General features: G+C 35.8%; 1 protein-coding gene across 15 annotated transcripts in view; it reads left to right on the forward strand.

The window, feature by feature from the left end:
• Window positions 1–18746, forward strand: part of eya4 (EYA transcriptional coactivator and phosphatase 4) — a 46863-nt gene that overhangs the window by 22521 nt on the left and 5596 nt on the right. For 2 of the 15 annotated variants that reach the window (XM_067371387.1, XM_067371386.1), the window contains exons 4-17: window positions 1316–1491; window positions 4254–4337; window positions 4551–4628; window positions 5759–5825; window positions 5962–6104; window positions 6286–6435; window positions 8116–8192; window positions 10237–10417; window positions 11164–11300; window positions 11887–11970; window positions 14393–14482; window positions 14607–14665; window positions 14838–14998; window positions 18564–18678. In XM_067371387.1, the coding sequence (XP_067227488.1) occupies window positions 1316–1491; window positions 4254–4337; window positions 4551–4628; window positions 5759–5825; window positions 5962–6104; window positions 6286–6435; window positions 8116–8192; window positions 10237–10417; window positions 11164–11300; window positions 11887–11970; window positions 14393–14482; window positions 14607–14665; window positions 14838–14998; window positions 18564–18678 (1602 nt within the window). The remainder of the gene's footprint in view (window positions 1–1315; window positions 1492–4253; window positions 4338–4550; window positions 4629–5758; window positions 5826–5961; window positions 6105–6285; window positions 6436–8115; window positions 8193–10236; window positions 10418–11163; window positions 11301–11886; window positions 11971–14392; window positions 14483–14606; window positions 14666–14837; window positions 14999–18563; window positions 18679–18746) is intronic. The other 13 variants (XM_067371391.1, XM_067371390.1, XM_067371395.1 and 10 more) reach the window with 11 other exon arrangements.

Consider the following 18746-nt stretch of genomic DNA (forward strand, 5'->3'; position numbering starts at 1 on the left):
ATTTTTAAACAATAGTTGAGTTAAATAAAACTACCCAGCAGGTTGGGTCAAACATTTAACCCAACCACTGGGTTAAAACAACCAAATCACTGGGTTTGTCCATATTTAACCCAACTTGGGTTGTTTTTAACCCAACATTTTTTAGAGTGTATGATGTTACAGTTGTTTTTTAAATAAATGCTATTCTTTTGAACTTGATTCATCATATAATCCTGAAAAAGTGTTTCACAATTTCAACAAAAATAAGCAACTACTGTTTTCAACATTATAATAATAAATGTTTCTTGAACACCAAATCAGCATATTAGAATGATTTGTAAAGGATCATGTGACACTGAAGACTGGAGTAATGATGCTGAAAATTCAGCTTTGCCGTCACAGCTATAAAATGTATTTGAAAATATATATATATATAAAAAAAAAAAAAAGAAAACATCTATTTTAAATTGTAATAAATTTCCCCACTATTCCTGTTTTACTGTATTTTTGATCAAGTAAGTGAAGCCTTGATGAGCATAAGAGACAAAAACATAACAAAATCTTACCAACCCCAAATTTTTGAATGGTACACTCTAAAAACAACAACCCAAGTTGGGTTGAAAATGGACAAACCCAGCAACTGGGTTGTTTTAACCCAGCGGTTGGGTTAAATGTTTGCCCAATGTGCTGGGCAGTTTTATTTAACCCAACTATTGTTTAAAAATTACTATATGGCTGACTTAAAATGAACCCAAAATCAGACACATAATTACTAGAGGTAACAATAATAATCAAAAGGTGAACATTTATTAATTTATTAAGCAATTCAATAAATGTTTATCGTTTATTCATTAAACTTATTATGTATTACACATAATAATAAATGTTCATTTCCAGTGGACTTTGAGTTCATTTTAAAGCAAAAGGTTAAAGCAACACAGTAATGTTTAAACAATAGTTGAGTTAAAAAAAAAAAGTAATCCAGCAGTTTGGGTAAACATTTAACCCAACTGCTGGGTTTGTCCATTTTCAACCCAACTTGGGTTGTTTTAGTATGCCATAGTTAGTTAAATGCAAGAAGGGATATGCATGTGTTTGGTGCAGCCTGTCATGATGTTATTAACCAGTATATTTGTTGTGAATTGTTGTGTCTTGTATGTGTTTTCTCTGGACAACGAAATTCTATTTATCTGCAAAACTATTTTACCTGCGGGTACGAAATAAAGATACCTTGACATTTTTAACCCAGCATTTTTAGTGTGTGTGTATATATATATATATATATATATATATATATATATATAATATATTCAAGTGTTACATTTGTCTGTCTCAGGGCCTTGGAGATGCAGGAACTAACAGACCCCCAGCACTCTGTTAATAGTGGCAGTGACAGCACATCCAAACTGGACAAGAACATCCTCAGCAACAACATCACGACCAATGGAACCGGAGGTATGAAAGAACGTCAAATCAAAGAGAAAGAAAGAAAAAAAACAAGAAATTTCCAACGTACGTGAGTGAGCGAGTGACATATTAGCTGATAAATAGGGTATTTCAACCAAAGCATTGCTTTGAGTACAGGAAATCAGCTTCATTGCCGTACACTCCGTGTTCATCGCTTTGGAGTTTCTTGCTATAATTGAAAGCAGGGTTCAGTCCTGGTGTGTGATGTCCAGATTGCAGGGATAAAGCGTTTTTTGTTCTGGTGGTTTTGGTGCCGTCCAGAGCGGGTTTGTGGATTAGTGGCGATGTTGTGTGCCGAGATGCTCTAAGCTCACGCTAACCTCAAAGGTCAAACGCTGCATACAGGCCTAATTAAAATAAAAGAAAGTGTATGAGCGTCTTTGTGCTGAAACCTTTCCCAGCACTTCTCCGTGCGTGTTTCAGCAAGAGCCTGGTGCGCAGAAAACTATTTCCTGCGTTTAAACTCTCATTTTCTCTCTGATGTCAACACGCGCTCGCTCGCTTTTCTCTCCTTGAGGGAAACGCTGAACAAACGTTTTAAGAGAGGACGCTAGGCAAACATACACAAGGCTAAATAGACTCTCAACACTCTAGCAAGTGAGCGTTTGATGTATGGCTATGACTGTGCGATACACAAGAGAGGTAGTAAAGTTTAGGGACCCCGGAGAGAGAGAGAGTGTGTGTGCGTGTTGTGTGTGTGAGCTCATCTGTTTTTGACATGTAGCCGGAATAAAACAATAGCAAAAGACAGAGAGAGTAAAAGGAGCAGAACTCAGTAAATCATTTAGATTAGAGCTCAGCTAATGATTTTAACAGCTTGACACACACACATTCACACACACTCTGGGATTGTGCTTCTGCCAAAACAACGACATATTCAACATTCTCCTCTGTCTACCTCATCAGCTCACAGCCTAGACTGAATCCCTCCATGCACACACACACACACGCACGCAAGCCGCCCACACAACCACCCACTCACACACACACACACACACATCCCGACGTGAATCCCACTGCCAATGAAGCCTCATTTATCTTACTTTAGAGGTATTTCGCTGTCTCCCTGGCAAACACAAACACACATTGATTCAAAATGTTGTTTTTTTTCTGCAAGTGCGACTTTGACAGAACTGTCATAAACTCAGTGTGATAAAATATGGTTTTGGAAACCTTAAATGATTTATATGAACTCTTTCTTATTTGAATGTTAAATGTTTGTTTTAAAAGAAGTGCATTACTTTATAATGGAATTCAATGGGAATTTATCAACTTTTCACTTTTCAATAATGATTGTATTCTTTACTATTTGTAAAATGTTATCAGTTCCCATTCAAAAAAAAAATTCCTATTCATAAATTATGGTGTGGCAAATTTTTAAATTATTCAATGGCCCCAAAATGTATTTTTTGGACACTTAAAATCACACTTAAAATGTATGAATTTCCATTTGTAAACAAATTATGCTGCAGTTAACATCTGTTTTCTGAACCATGTTTTGTAATTACTTTTAACCAACAAAGTAAATGTTACATTTTAGTTAATGCATGAAGTCAGTTCACATAGGTGTCCTAACAGAGTAACCACAGGTGGAGTTCATCATATAAACTATGAACATTATTTACGTTTGACAACCAAAAAGTATCCAAATACTTTGTATTAAATTTGAACACTTTTGACTATTATTTTATCATTTAAAACCTAACAAATGACTTATTGTTTTGCTTCAAAAGTGTGCTTTAAAATTAAAATATTTAAAATATTTCTTCTAAAATGCTTTACATAATAAAAATATATTTTATAGTATTATTATGTATTAATATAAAATATATTATAATTATATAATTTCAATTCAATTGAATAATATAATATAATATAAATGATATATATTAACAAATGTTTTGCTTTTATAATATAAAAGCATTTTTTTTCATTATAATATATTTTATATTAATATATAAAATATATTATATATTAATAATATATGCCTTATTATTTTGCTTGAAAAGTGTGCTTTAAAATTAAAATATTTAAAATATTTCTTCTAAAATGCTTTACATATTAATATAAAATATATTATAATTCAAAACAATTGCTTTTATATTATCAAAGCAAAACAATAAGGCATTTAAAACCTAACAAATGCCTTATTGTTTTGCTTGAAAAGTGTGCTTTAAAATTAAAATATTTAAAATATTTCTTCTAAAATGTTTTACATAATAAAAATATATGTTATAGTATTATTATATATTAATATAAAATATATTATAAATATATAATTACAATTCAATTCAATTGAATAATATGATTTAATATAACTGATATATATTAATATTTATTTATATAATATTTAAATTATATTATTATAATATAATTATATAAACTATATTTATTTATTTTTCTTTTTTTCTCTTTTTAAAAATCTTTAAAATAAAAGCAGTCTAATGACATTATCGTCCAGTTTCACAGACAAGGCTTAAGCTAGTCCCAGACTAAAATGCATATTTATGCTGTTTTAAATTAAAGTAACTTGTACTGACATATCTTAAAATATATCAGTGCCATTGTTTTGTCTCAAGATGCACACCAGTAATGTTTTTTTCTAGGGCACGTTCATAAAAGCTACTTTAGATGCTCAATTTGAACTAAGGCCTAATCCTGGTTCAGCCTAAGTCCTGTCTATGAAACCAGGCCTGTATGTTTTAATTGTGACTTAAGTGCTCAAATAGTTATTGGGGTAACTGTATTATTAATACTAAACAATAACTGGGTAACACAGTCCACTATACATCTGACTCCGCCCCCAGGAGAGAACATGACAATTCTAAACACGGCTGATTGGCTGCTGGGCTGCAGTACCCCGCCCACTGCCCCAAGTATGAAGAACGATGGTATACTGCATGTGTTTGTGGAGTGTACATACAGTATATGATAGCACGTGTGTGAGTGTTTGGGTGCAGTGCTTTGGAGGCTCTTGATATTTTTTAAATCTAAAAGAAAGTGTTGCTTCACTACTTTGTCGTTAATTTGATTTTGAGAGGTTTGAATGGAGTTTGACAGCTGACAGGATTTCTCATATCTTTTTTGGTCTCCCTTTTTTTAAGTTAAGTCCGAGCCTCTGAACAGCAGCGAGGCTGTGAGCTCGGCGGGAGACACTGGGCTGGACACTTACACTGGGTCAGGTAAGACATCCCCACACACACACACACACACACACACACACTGCATTCAGAATGCCTGCTGTAATCCCGCTTGGGAAGTTGCTGAAAGCTCTGAGCCCTCAATCTTTGTACTGCCCTTGAGCTAACGTCATCAGAGCCACAAACTCTTTATTTAGATCAGTGTGCTCACACACACACACACACGCTCAGAGACTGAGAAACCCTCTGTCCATGCGCTCCCCTGCAGAGAAGGTTGAGGCCCTTGCTTGAGCTGACAGTGGAGTGTGATGTCTCTATAGAGAAGACAACTGCATGTTCGTTCTTATTTTCCAGTAAAAATATCCAAATATTTTTAAGGCAAGATTTATTAGGTAAGCAAAAGCAAGAAAGTAAGACCCGTTTTCAGAGAATGTAAATACCAAGTAATCTTTTTTCTTGTTTTAAGCATATTATATATATATATATCAATTGGTAATAAACAAATGAGGTTTACATTAATATACATTTTAAACCTTTTAAGAGATTATAGAAAGTATATCTGTATAGAAATTCTATATCAAGAGAATATATCTATAACTGCAGTGTATTCTCTAAAAACAAGTCTTATCTTTTTAGAAATTTTGTTTAGACATTTTTCTGAACAATAAGGCAAACATACTGAGTAGGATTGGGAAATGCTTAAGCTCAGGAAGGGAATGATGTCAAGCAAATGGCAAAAAATGTTTTTGATTTTGCATCTCAAGGAGAAGAGGAAGAGAGGGAAGGCAGGAGGAAGAAAAGAGGACATTCTTTTTGTAGAAAGAAGATTTTTGAGAGAATAGTTCCTGTTTTTTTTTTCTTCTGCTGTTTGGTAAATTGAATCCAGCTGGTGAGAAAGACTGTGAGCTGTCAATCAAAACTGTGAGCTGCATGTGTGTGTTTGGATTTGAATTGAAGGCTCTTGGCAAATTCGCTTTAAATGGAAGAAGTCCAGCACGCGTTTCATTTTATGGTTGTGATATGTAATAAATTACATATTTAGTCCAACGACAACTGAAGTGCGGTACTGACCGCGGATATATCTCAGTAAACTATGTGTGTGCCATTTTTCATGTAAAATGATTGTCTCTCTACCAGAGTTCTTGACAATTACTTTTTGTGTGTGTGTGTAGTTATAAGCAGCAGTGGATTCAGCCCCCGGCCAGCTCACCAGTATTCACCTCCTCTCTACCCCTCAAAGTAAGACACCTTTACATTTTGACTTATATATGTACACGTAAAAACATCTAACCAACTTCTCTTGGTCAGCACAGTGATGAACATTTGATCTACTCAAATGAAAGCTGAATGTTTTGATTTTGTGTTTGATTGGCAGGCCTTACCCCCATATCCTGTCTACTCCCGTGGCTCCTCCCATGTCTGCCTACACAGGCCAATCACAGTTCAGTAGCATGCAGCAGTCGACAGTTTACACGCCCTACTCTCAAACTACTCCACCCTACAGCCTCTCTACCTATGGTAGATCCTTTACTATTGTTTACATGCTGATGGATGACATATATGCATGTTGTTTATTCTGTTTGCGGTTCTGTGATGATGCTAACATAGACTAGTATTTATTATAGAATATGCAAGTTATGTGAAAAGGCATTTAGTATCAATCCAGTTTGATTGACAGATCCGCTCTATTGATCTTGAGCTACAGATTTGGGGGTGATGTTACCAGGCATAAAGACAGAAGGAGGTTTGTCACAGACCCAATCTACCCTCCAATCAGGGCTCAGCTACAGCCCTGGCTTTACCACCCCTCAGCCCGGACAGACAGCCTACTCACCCTATCAGATGCCAGGTGATTATGCATATTATATATTTATGCAACAAGGTAACTCTATTAATAATATTGCACCACCTCAAATGCTGATTTACTTTTATAAAATGGTAAATAAAGAAAAATTAAGGACACAAATTTCCATTCAAGTAATGTTCTTAAGCAAATTCATTGAGTGCCTCCCTTGTGCAAGAAGATGCAGTTATGTAACAAAAATAATGTCAGGTATAAGATCATCTAATGATTCACTATGAATGGAAGCTTGTTTCCTCCACTGAATAAAAATAAAAAGGTAATTGCGACTTTTTTTATCTCACAATTCTGACTTTTTTTCTCACAATTGCATGATATAAACTCACAATTGTGAGTTATATAGTCAGAATTGCATGATATAAAGAAAAAAAAAATAAAACTGACAATCATATAACAAAATGACTAAATAAAAAACTAAAAATATAAAAAAAATCTAGATTGATATAGATTGATAACTGTAATAGTATATACATTTATAACAAGCAATTGTGAGTTATAAAGTCAGAATTGTGAGATAAAAACTCTCAATTCAGAGTCTTTTTCCACTCAGAATTGGACTTTATAACTGCATGAGACTTTATATCACGCAATCCTGACTTATATTACACAATTTTGAGAAAAAAGTCAGAATTCTAAGATAAAAAGTCACAATTATCCTTTTTTTTTTTATTCTGTGGCGGAAACAAGCTTCCATGTGCACACGTGTCATAATTACATATTTAAAGGAGATATTGTAAAAATGTTGTCATTATTTACATTATATATTTATTATTTACTCAAGACAGTAAATTGTTGGAGAATCTTTATGCAGCGCTTGCCAACAGTTCATAGTGACCAGGATATGTAAAAATAAAAACCATGTGATTGCATCTAGTTCAGATTTGATGCCATTTGATTAGCTCTAACATATGTAATGTAATGCACCATACTATTTTGAATTCCAAACGTGATTATCAAGGTGATTATCATTAACTAAAATTGTTAAAAATATTTTTGTTAGTTGAAATATACCTGAAATAAAAATATTTGACAAAAAACAAACTAAACAAAAATGCTGCCTTGGCAACTAAATGAAAGAAATGTAATTTTAAGTAAAATTACTGGGGGAAAAATACTGTAAATAAATAAAAACTAAAACTAGGAAATAAAAATAAATTATACACAAAAAGAAAAAAAGAATACAATTTACAAAATTATATGACTAAATAATAAAAATATAAAAATAAGATCTAATTCAAAATATTTATTAAAACTATAAGAGTATATCATTTAAATACTAAAATATCACTGGTGATAATCTGTGAGAAATGTAGTAAAGTTTAGCCTTTTTCTCACACAAAACTATTATATGACTTCAGAAGACTTGGAATATTGTGCACAAGTTTTATGGACGACTTTTATTATGCTTTTTCAGTCCTTTTTGATGCTTGACAGCTGTTGGTCCCTATAAACTGTGGTTGTATGGCTAGAGCTGTTTATCGATTCTTCAAAAAAATTGTGTACTGCAGAAAAAAATAACAGCGTATGGGTTTGGAACGACATGATAGTAATTATAGTCCAAATAGTATTTTACTATTTGGAGGTTTCACTTTTGGGTGACATCTGTTAGTCAACATCACGAGTCACATTTATTTTGACGTTGACTCCACTGGATTTTCTCTCTCTCAGCAGGGTCAGGTTTCACAACCTCTCCTGGTCTCTACACTTCCAACAACTCCAATCCAGGCAACTTCACCACACAACAGGTACAGCCGCACGTGCACAGATGAACGCACACAAGCACCAATAACGTCAGAGTTCAGCAAAGGACCGACAGTCTTTTTTAAAACAGCCCAGGCCTCTGAAAACAGGTCGCCATCCTTCATCTGAGAGAATTTATGCTTTTAGGACTTAATGTTTCCCTAAACTTTTATGATTAAAAGTGCTGCCAAAGAAAAGGACCCAACTACACTCAGACTCCCACTGATGAATTTAGCTGTGTAAACAAAGTGAGTTTCTGGCGATGGTTGAAATGAAGGAGTAAGCGGAATTAGGACGAAATGAGAGAGTGAAAGCAGTAGTGGAGTTTCGCTGAGAGCGTTTTACTGCAGCATTCATGTTCTTGAGCGAGTGAGTCAGTGACAGTTTTAGAGTCATCTCCCGTAAGAGATCCATCTGTGTCTGTGCATGTAAAACTCTTTCAAAGATACAAGAGAAGTGATAAAAAGCTCTGTGTGGATGGGCCAGAAGTCTGTGAGTTCCAGTCCTTTTACTTTATCTTTTTTCTCTCTTTATTTTTCCCCTGATAAACTCCCTCTCTCTGTATTTTTCATCCATTTAAGAAGAACATAAAATCTATATTCTTTCAACATTTTGCTAAATAATAGGGGAGAGCGGAGCTTGTTGTCACACTCCAATGTTTATTTCTCAGGGTAGATTGAGTATACATTGTCTACAAAAAAAGTTATTGAATATTTCCACCATTATTGAGAGAGAGATTATACCTTGACCTTTTGTAACAACATACCCCAATAGTGAGCTTCCAACTCATCACACTATTATGGGGCAAGTTGTCACAATGAAATTTGCCATTAAACAGCCTATTAATGGTTTTTCAGCAACATTTAAACAGTAAAATTATTATAAAACTACTCATGAACTAGCAAAAACATAAAATGTAACATTAAAGCATTATTTTAGACAACAAATGTTTTAAAGATGCCATCGAATTGAAAATTGAATTTACCTCGGCATAGTTGAATAACAAGAGTTTAGTACATGGAAATGACATACAGTGAGTCTCAAACTCCATTATTTCCTCCTTCTTATATAAATCTCATTTGTTTAAAAGACCTCCGAAGAACAGGCGAATCTCAACATAACACCGACTGTTACGTAACAGTCGGGATCATTAATATGTACGCCCACAATATTTGCATATGCCAGCTCATGTTCAAGGCATTAAACAAGGGCAAAATGTCTGGATGTGCACAGCCGAATCATTAGCATTAGCATGTTGCTAATGTACTGTTAAATGTGGTTAAAGTTACTATCGTTTCTTACTGTATTCACAGAGACAAGACTGTCGTTATTTTCATTTTTAAACACTTGCAGTCTGTATAATTCATAAACAACTTCATTCTTTATAAATCTCTCTAACAGTGTAGCATTAGCCGTTAGCCATGGAGCAAAACCTCAAACTCATTCAGAATCAAATGTAAACATCCAAATAAACACTGTACTTGCGCGATTAGACATGCTGCATGACGAACACTTTGTAAAGATCCATTTTGAGGGTTATATTAGCTGTGTGAACTTTGTTTATGCAGTGATAGAGTTGAGAGCTCAGGAGGGGGCGGAGAGTGCGCAATTTAAAGGGGCCACAGCCTGAATCGGCGCATTTCTAATGTTGTCCCAAAATAGGCAGTTAAAAAAATTTATTAAAAAATCTATGGGGTATTTTGAGCTGAAACTTCACAGACACATTCAGGGGACACCTTAGACTTATATTACATCTTGTAAAAAAACGTTCGATGGCACCTTTAATTATTAAATCCTATACATTTTTAACATGACAACTTGCACCAACCTGTCTTAAAAATACCCTGTCCACTTTCCAGTCAGTTTTCAGGTTTGGGTTGGGTTCAGATTTGTAATTAATGAAAAGAGAAATTATTGTTTTAATTTTAAAAGAACTTGTTTTATGCATTCAAATTATTATTATTAGTTAAATTATTAATTATTATTGATTACTACTGTCCTTCTGTAATGTTTGTATAATAATATAATAAAATAATTCTTTGTTTGTAGCAGGAATATCCCTCCTATACAACTTTTGGGCAGAATCAGTATGCTCAGTATTACTCCACATCCTCCTACGGTTCCTACATGACATCTAACAGCTCATTGGATGGCACAGGCTCAGTCTCCACCTATCAGCTGCAAGACTCCACTCCAATCATCACAGGGCAAGCAGCTGACCTGAATCCAGGTAAACACAAATCAGTTTCAAGTTTGTTTTCTCCTTCACTTGAGCCAGTAAGCAGCTGCACACAACACCCTAGCAACCTCTTAGCAATGGACTGGCACCAACTCTATTGGCAGCGACTTTTGCGCAGGAAAGTGTAAAAAATAAAATGTTACATTCTAAACATCTCTACTCTTGTCTGTTATCTGTCAAACCTGGGAAAACTGCCATTGTAGTTAAAGTTAATCATTCCAATAGAGCAGCAAATGACGCAGTTGAAAGTTAGAATGTTCTGTTACAGGGCTTTTGGCACGAATGTGTCGTGTACTGTAGTTGTTGATTATGTTAGATAGAGCGGTGGTGATTGGGGGTTTTGTCCAGCAGGCCCAAAATTCAGTGGGGTCCTAGAGCTGCATTTCTCAGTGATTTAGCTTGGCTGCAGTTCAGCAGAGCTCATTACAGTAAACTTGCTCACACGCATACTTACACACACTATGTTCTATCAGGCTTGCCAGTGTCCCACTTTTATGTAAAATGTGAGGTTTTTTTAAAATACATAAAATAAAAAACAGACTTGAAAATGTACATACACAAGAATTGTCATTTTAGATCCACTGATACAGTCCTTGATTAAAATTAAATACTGTGAAAGCAAATCATTATCTTTATTTCTGCATTTGACAGGACAGTTTTCTGAATATAAAGTATTTGGTTGACTTTTTTTTAAAAGCTTTGTGTCTCATAGATGTTTCTTGGTTATCCATTTGCAGGTGAGTTTGAGGCAGGGCAGAGCCCGTCCACGCCTATCAAGGAGATGGATGACCGGGCGTGCCGAGGGGGTGGGGCTAAAGCAAGAGGGCGGGGCAGAAAGAATAACCCCTCCCCACCACCTGACAGTGATCTTGAGGTATGTTCAGATTAGACTTGTCAAAAGTACCGACTTCGGTACCAAGTCAGTACTGAAATATTAAAAATGTGATGCCTTGAGCGCTGTTGAGCAGATTCGTAAACTCCTCTGATTGGCCATTGTGTTGACGTGCTCATCAGATATGTCTGTGATTGGCTTCAATTATCAACGCTTCAAAAACTTTGTAAATAGTCATCAATGACGATCTTCACCAAGGGCTGACACAGATACACGAGGGCTTGTTTGAAAGCAGACATCTATCGCGGATCAGTCCACTGATAGACGCCTGCTTTCAAACACTCCTGCTTTCAAATTCAAACACTTCCATGTGCTTTCAAACGCTCCCGTACTTTGATCATTGATCATTGAGCGTGTAAACACAATGGCCGATCAGAGGTGTTCACAAATCCACTCAACAGAGCTCAAAGCGTCACATTTTTAAAATTTCAGTACCGACTGGTACCGAAGTCGGTACTTTTGATAGATGCTATAGATACACCATCTATATAAATACTCTCACTACATAATCCTTGTGTCATCACTGTTTGTTTACGGAGATCAAATATGTGTCTACATGTTTTTACAGAGGGTGTTTGTCTGGGATCTGGATGAGACGATCATTGTGTTTCACTCACTCCTCACAGGCTCCTATGCACAGAAATATGGCAAGGTGAGAGCAAACACACATACTCTGAACACAATAAACACACACTTCCCTTCACTATAGTAAAAGTGAAAACGAGGGTGAGTAAAAGTGTCCTCCTGCGATTCCTGATTATTCTTAGTAAGCCAACAGTGTGTAATGTTGTGTCAGTGATCTGATGACAGCCATAAATGCTTTAAGCAAAACCGATCAGCACACAGAATATTGTCAGGACAACTATCGTCAAAGTAAATTAGTCTGATTCAAGGGGAAATCCAAATCCTGACTGGACGAGGAGGAGGAGCTGGGGATGGAGGAGGGTAATTAGCTCCTGAGAAACATGATAGCTGCTGATAATACTGATGAAGCTTATATGTGTATTAGGTAAGTCTATAGGTAGACGTTGAGTCACCTGAGAGTCGTCTGATGAGAGCTTGACTTTAACAGCGTTCTGGTGACATTCTCAATGTTACATATTGGTTTATGGTTTGACATAACCTTGATTTTAAAGGTCATGTCAACTCAGTTTTCTTCTATTATTGGGTTTTTACTCAGAAATTGTAATTATTTGTGAAATTTACTAACAAAGAAATGGCAAACAATGCACTGAAACATGAAATTTTAAAATAGTATTTTCTTGTAAAACGTATTTCAGTAGTCTTTATTTACAACTTTTTACAGTGTATATCTCCCAAATGCAAGGTTGCACTTTATTTTTCAGTACGTGCACTTACTTACCTAAGAAAGTACTGGGTAATATAAGGTAACAACATGGGTTAAGGTTAGGTTTAGGGGTAGGTTCAGGGTTAGTACTATAATAAGTACATAGTATACATGGGGAACAGCACTGTAAAAAAAAAAGTGATTCCAAATACATTGGTAAAATTTGAATCTTGACTCCCTTAACTGTGCGCTTCTATCATAAGCAGAGCGCAGAAGAACAGAGTAATTAGATTCAGCACTGTGATGGCCAAACTCAAGGAGTGTGAAGCGTCAGACTTCTTCTGACACCTTCCCTCACTTCTTGTCGTTCAGTTGGTGAGAGACATAGAGACAGCTGTGGCTATTCACGGCTCTGGGGCTATTTCTGCAGGCTCTGTGACGATGAAAACCCTCCGTTCTTAGGCACTCCCGTCAGAGACATTGCACATGCTGTCACGCTCAAGCGCCAGCACATGAGCACACACCGATCTATAAATTAATCACTGCAACGATTGTGAAATTACCAAACCTCAGAGTTCAAAAGTGGGAAAAGCAGTTCTACGCCAGTGTTTCTTGAATTGTTTATTTTGATTGAAAAAAAATCACCTCAATTATTTTTTAACATATGCTTAGATTAAGTTTAAACATTTTCAAACAGTTGAATCATCATTTCCAATCTCTGTCAGTTTCGCCATTAACTTTGTGTGTGTGTGCTTTTCTATTCTCGTTCACTGTCTCAGCCAATCACCTCTGAGCCAACAAACTCCATCACATATGATGATTTTTACAGCTGGGTGCCCTCCCCCCTCTCTCGTTCTTTCACTGTGTGTGTGTGTGTGTGTGTGTAGTTTGAAGGGTAAGAGAGTCTGATGTTCTGAGACAAGTGTAGAATCTGTCATCATTTGATTGAAACGGGGAGCACTATATTCAACGAGCAAATTGACATTTGAATTGTTCATATCGAGCCAAGTACCGTTTTTATAGTTCATTTCAATAATAATAATAATCTATTTTTTGTTTTTTAACATATTAATGTTGTATTTTGCAGAAATATACTTTGGTTATCTCTTGAAAAACCTAAAAAAATATGTATTTTGATAGATTTGGCATGTTTTTTCTCTTTTAAAATCTGAATGCATTATGAGGGTTAAAATTAAGTTCTTATGTTATTAGTTCTTCTCTCATTGACTTACACTGATAGAATTTTAAGTGTTCAAAATGTAACTGCCAGCAGTAATGTCATTAATGTCATTTTTGCATGCTGAATTGTGATTGGTCCTCTTTCTTATATCTATTTGCATATTAAGTTAAGAGCCATCTTAACTTGTTCTTTGCATATGCTTTATCTTTTACAGTTATAGCTGCCTTTACACTGACAATGGCTTCATTTGCCATTTTGATGAAAAGTTTTGTTGAGCTGTGCTTGTTGCAGTGCATTCTTGGACTGCTTGCATTCAAAAGCTTAAAATTTGACCAAAAAAGTATTTTAGGAGGCATCATAATATAAATTTGCCTTTCTTTAGGAACAGCCTTTGCATAAGGAGTGTGTCTATGACACCTTAAAATGTTAAAAACAGAAGACGCATACTGAGTGTCCCGAGAACAGGAAAACAACTCCAATGCCAACTTACCTAAAACTTTAATTATGCATGGTTTGTTATTGCTGCTGCTGCTGCTGCTGCTGATGATGATGATGATAGTTATCAAGTACAAATGTACTAATAATAATTAACAATTAAATTCTCAGGACCCTCCTCTGGCTGTGACTCTTGGTTTAAGGATGGAAGAGATGATCTTCAATCTTGCTGATACACATCTATTTTTTAATGATTTAGAGGTAAGCAAACTCCTCTCCTTCAGTCTGACTTGTTTTGTCAATTTTCTTCCAGTCAGGGTGTTTGTGACTCTGTGGCCCCCTGCTGGTTAACTGTAGTAACTAACCCCACTATGTGTTTGTATAGGAGTGTGACCAGGTGCACATTGATGACGCCTCTTCAGATGATAACGGACAGGACCTCAGGTGAGTGTATCTGCTGTATAATTTAATTGTTTCAAACTATTCTTACATTTAAAGACACCCATTTCTTATTCAATGCAGCTGTGACAGAAAAATGTCATAAAATATGCCCTAAAATATGACTGAATATGTATTTTACTTGTACGTAAAACAAGATTGTTATTGTTATCAACAGTACTTACAGTTTTGCCACTGATGGCTTCCATGCAGCTGCAACAAGCGCAAGTCTCTGCCTAGCAACAGGTGTTAGGGGCGGAGTCGACTGGATGAGGAAGTTAGCCTTCCGATACAGAAGAGTCAAGGAGTTGTACTGCACCTACAAAAACAATGTGGGAGGTGAGATTTGATTACAAGTAGAAAAACTGAATTTTTACACGGTTAATTCTACATTTTCCAGTGACGTCACTAACCCGAAAATTTACATGAACCCTGCCCCCGGGAACAGTGTTGCTAGTGTTGTTATCATGCCGTCATTTTACACTGGACTGCTTCACAAACAAGGGTCAATTTAACACTGGATTTGCACAAAAGATTAACATGACGGCACATGCTAGTCGATGAGTTGAATCAACTCTACTGCAGCTACATAAATTTATCCACTAACCATTCAGAAACATCCAGATGCATTCAATAAGTTGTAACTTCTTCCTGAGTCTCTCCATCAGTGTCCGACTCCGGTTTGAACAATGTAAGACTGATCACCATTACTGACAGTCATCATTTTGGCTGCGTGAGATTCTCCAGCTTTGTTGTTGTTGAACAACTGAAATGCGAGCTGTTAAAGCTCCGCCCTCTTCTGGAAAGTGGCCAGGAGCAGCAGCTCATTTGCATTTAAAGGAACACACATAAACGCAATTGTGCGCAAATCCCAGGCAAGGAAAATTTTGACATTTGTGAAAAAATAAGCACGTGAAACAATAAAAGATGTTCAATGAGAGCAAGGTGTTTATCGTCATTCTTGACTGAAGGCAGGCTATGGCACAAGCTACTTTTCAGAAGGCTTTTTTTTTTTCGTTAGATTTAAAAATAAATAAATATGGAACGGACCCGAATATTCGAATATTCGTTCGGTGGGTTGGTATTCGATTTGAAAATTTGACATTCGAATATTCTTCTTTTTTTTATTTTTTTTTTTGCACACCTGGGATCCCCCGCGAAACGGTTCTCATTCCCCCTTGAATAAGGCCGGCGACACACTGGCTGCGTGAGCGTCTCAGCTGCGTGGCGTGTCTGTTTTTATTTCGGCTCCCATATTTAACAGGTTGGAGTTTGCACACTGAGACACGCGTCTCAGGCGCGCTCGAGCCACGCAGAAAACGCGTGCACACTAGAAATAGAACCGATGCGTGTTCTTCCAGCCCTATGGTTCCAGCAACGAGAGTGTTCTCTAGCTAGAGCGCAGAACAGCGGAGTTTGTATGGACCGAAGTGCATGTCTGAGCTTGTGTTTTGTTGCTTTGACATTGTGGAAAATAGAATAATAGAAACAAAATGTATTAGCATTTTTACCCGTTATTATCAATCTAAATTAAGCTCGTTTTTAATTTAACTTAATTTTGTTTTTATTTATTTAAATTTCGTTTTTTCTTTATTTAAATTTCATTTTTATTTATTTAAATTTCGTTTTTTCTTTATTTAAATTTCATTTTTTATTTATTTAAATTTCGTTTTTATTTATTTAAATCTACCCTTACTGTGCCAATTTGTTAGTCAGAAAAATATTAGACTACCTTAAAAGTATTGCTTAATTTAACAGACCTGTGTGTGTGCATTTTATATCACTAGTGCAGTGTCCGTTCTCGGAGCATAAGCCCTGCCCGTGTGAGGTGCGCCGCTTCCCGCTCGCGCTGTTCTGACTGTAGTTTACTAAAAGTTTATTAATTCTGAATGTGTCGCGTCTCGCGTGTCCATCTATATTGCACCAAATGCGACACTGCACTCCCTTGTGAAGTCGATTGGATGAACGGTTCTCGAAATAATAAAAGTGCAAACGGACATACAGACACAGATTCCTGCCTTTATTAGAGAGAAAAATATGTTCAGCCCCTCTCTCCGAAGAGTCGATTTTCATTACTACCGAAGCTTCGAAGCTCAAAAAATGGTATTCGAACCAGCCCTAAACTTTTTCCTCTTACAAGGCTATTCCTGAATTCAGTATTACTCTGGGGGCCGGATGGAAATCTCTGGCGGGCCGGATTTGGCCCGCGGGCCGCCAGTTGACGCTGCATGCTTTACAGAGTGCTTGACTCTTACTTTGCCAATACAAGATCTTCTTGATGGAAATAACATCACAACATTTAATTTCATCAAGAGTTGCATCAATTTTTGGTCAAGTTCTTATATTGACAATGCTAAACATATAACAGGCTAGAAGCATAATAATTACTGCAATAATGATCCAGTCATAGTCTCTTAAGCATCTGCCTCTTTAAAGGTGCCGTAGAACATCTTTTTACAAGATGTAATATAAGTCTAAGGTGTCCCTTGAATGTGTCTGTGAAGCTTCAGCTCAAAATACCCCATAGATTTTTTTAATTCATTTTTTTAACTGCCTATTTTGGGGCATCATTAGAAATGCGCCGATTCAGGCTACGGCCTCTTTTAATCTCCTGCTCCCCTCCCACGGAGCTCACGCTTGCCTTAAACAGCATAAACAAAGTTCACACAGCTAATATAACCCTCAAAATGGATCTTTACAAAGTGTTCGTCATGCAGCATGTCTAATCGCGTAAGTATGGTATTTATTTGGATGTTTACATTTGATTCTGAATGAGTTTGATAGTGCTCCGTGGCTAAAGCTAACATTACACACTGTTGGAGAGATTTATAAAGAATGAAGTTGTGTTTATGAATTATACAGACTGCAAGTGTTTAAAAATGAAAATAGTGACGCTCTTGTCTCCGTGAATACAGTAAGAAACGATGGTAACTTTAACCACATTTAACAGTACATTAACAACATGCTAACGAAACATTTAGAAAGATAATTTACAAATATCACTAAAAATATCATGTTATCATGGATCATGTCAGTTATTATTGCTCCATCTGCCATTTTTCGCTGTTGTTGTTCTTGCTTGCTTACCTAGTCTGATGATTCAGCTGTGCACAGATCCAGACGTTAATACTGGCTGCCCTTGTCTAATGCTTTGAACATGGGCTGGCATATGCAAATATTGGGGGCGTACATATTAATGATCCCGACTGTTACGTAACAGTCAGTGTTATGTTGAGATTCGCCTGTTCTTCGGAGGTCTTTTAAACAAATGAGATTTATATAAGAAGGAGGAAACAATGGAGTTTGAGACTCACTGTATGTCATTTCCATGTACTGAACTCTTGTTATTCAACTATGCCAAGGTAAATTCAATTTTTTATTCTAGGGCACCTTTAAATCCAAATCAACTTTTTTTTGTATAATATTTATAATTTATTTAATTTAAGATTTATTTAGTTTAAACGAACATGATTTCTAATAGTTTTGATTTTAGTTAACAATAACATCACTGCTCCATGGGTACCCAATGGATTGCTCAATTTCACTCAATTAAATTATTAAGCTTTGAGAATAATAATTCAAGCATCCGCGTATGGGCTTTTCTACCATTGTGGAATCCCACAATTCATAATCAATATATATATATATATATATATATATATATATATATATATATATATATATATATATATATATATATATATATATATATATATATATATTTAAAATATAATTATTAATTTTAAAGTTATATTAAATATTCAAATCTTAACCCTAATTGTTAACTCATGAACTATCTGCATTGTGCCAATTATTAACACCAGTTTTTTTTGCCATATATATATTCATGTCATAATACACACACTAGTTATGAATGTGTGGTTTTGTTCATGATCTTTTTCAGGGTTGCTGGGGCCGGCTAAGAGAGAGGCGTGGCTCCAGCTGAGGGCAGAGGTTGAGGCTCTCACAGACTCATGGCTGACCACTGCGCTCAAGTCCCTGTCAATCATCAGCTCCAGGTCTGTCTCTTCAGCACCATCAGCCTCTATCATTGTAACATCGAGGACTATAGCTTATACAGCAAAAA

Source organism: Chanodichthys erythropterus, chromosome 20 (assembly GCF_024489055.1).
Source record: "Chanodichthys erythropterus isolate Z2021 chromosome 20, ASM2448905v1, whole genome shotgun sequence".
Taxonomy (NCBI): Eukaryota; Metazoa; Chordata; class Actinopteri; order Cypriniformes; family Xenocyprididae; genus Chanodichthys; species Chanodichthys erythropterus.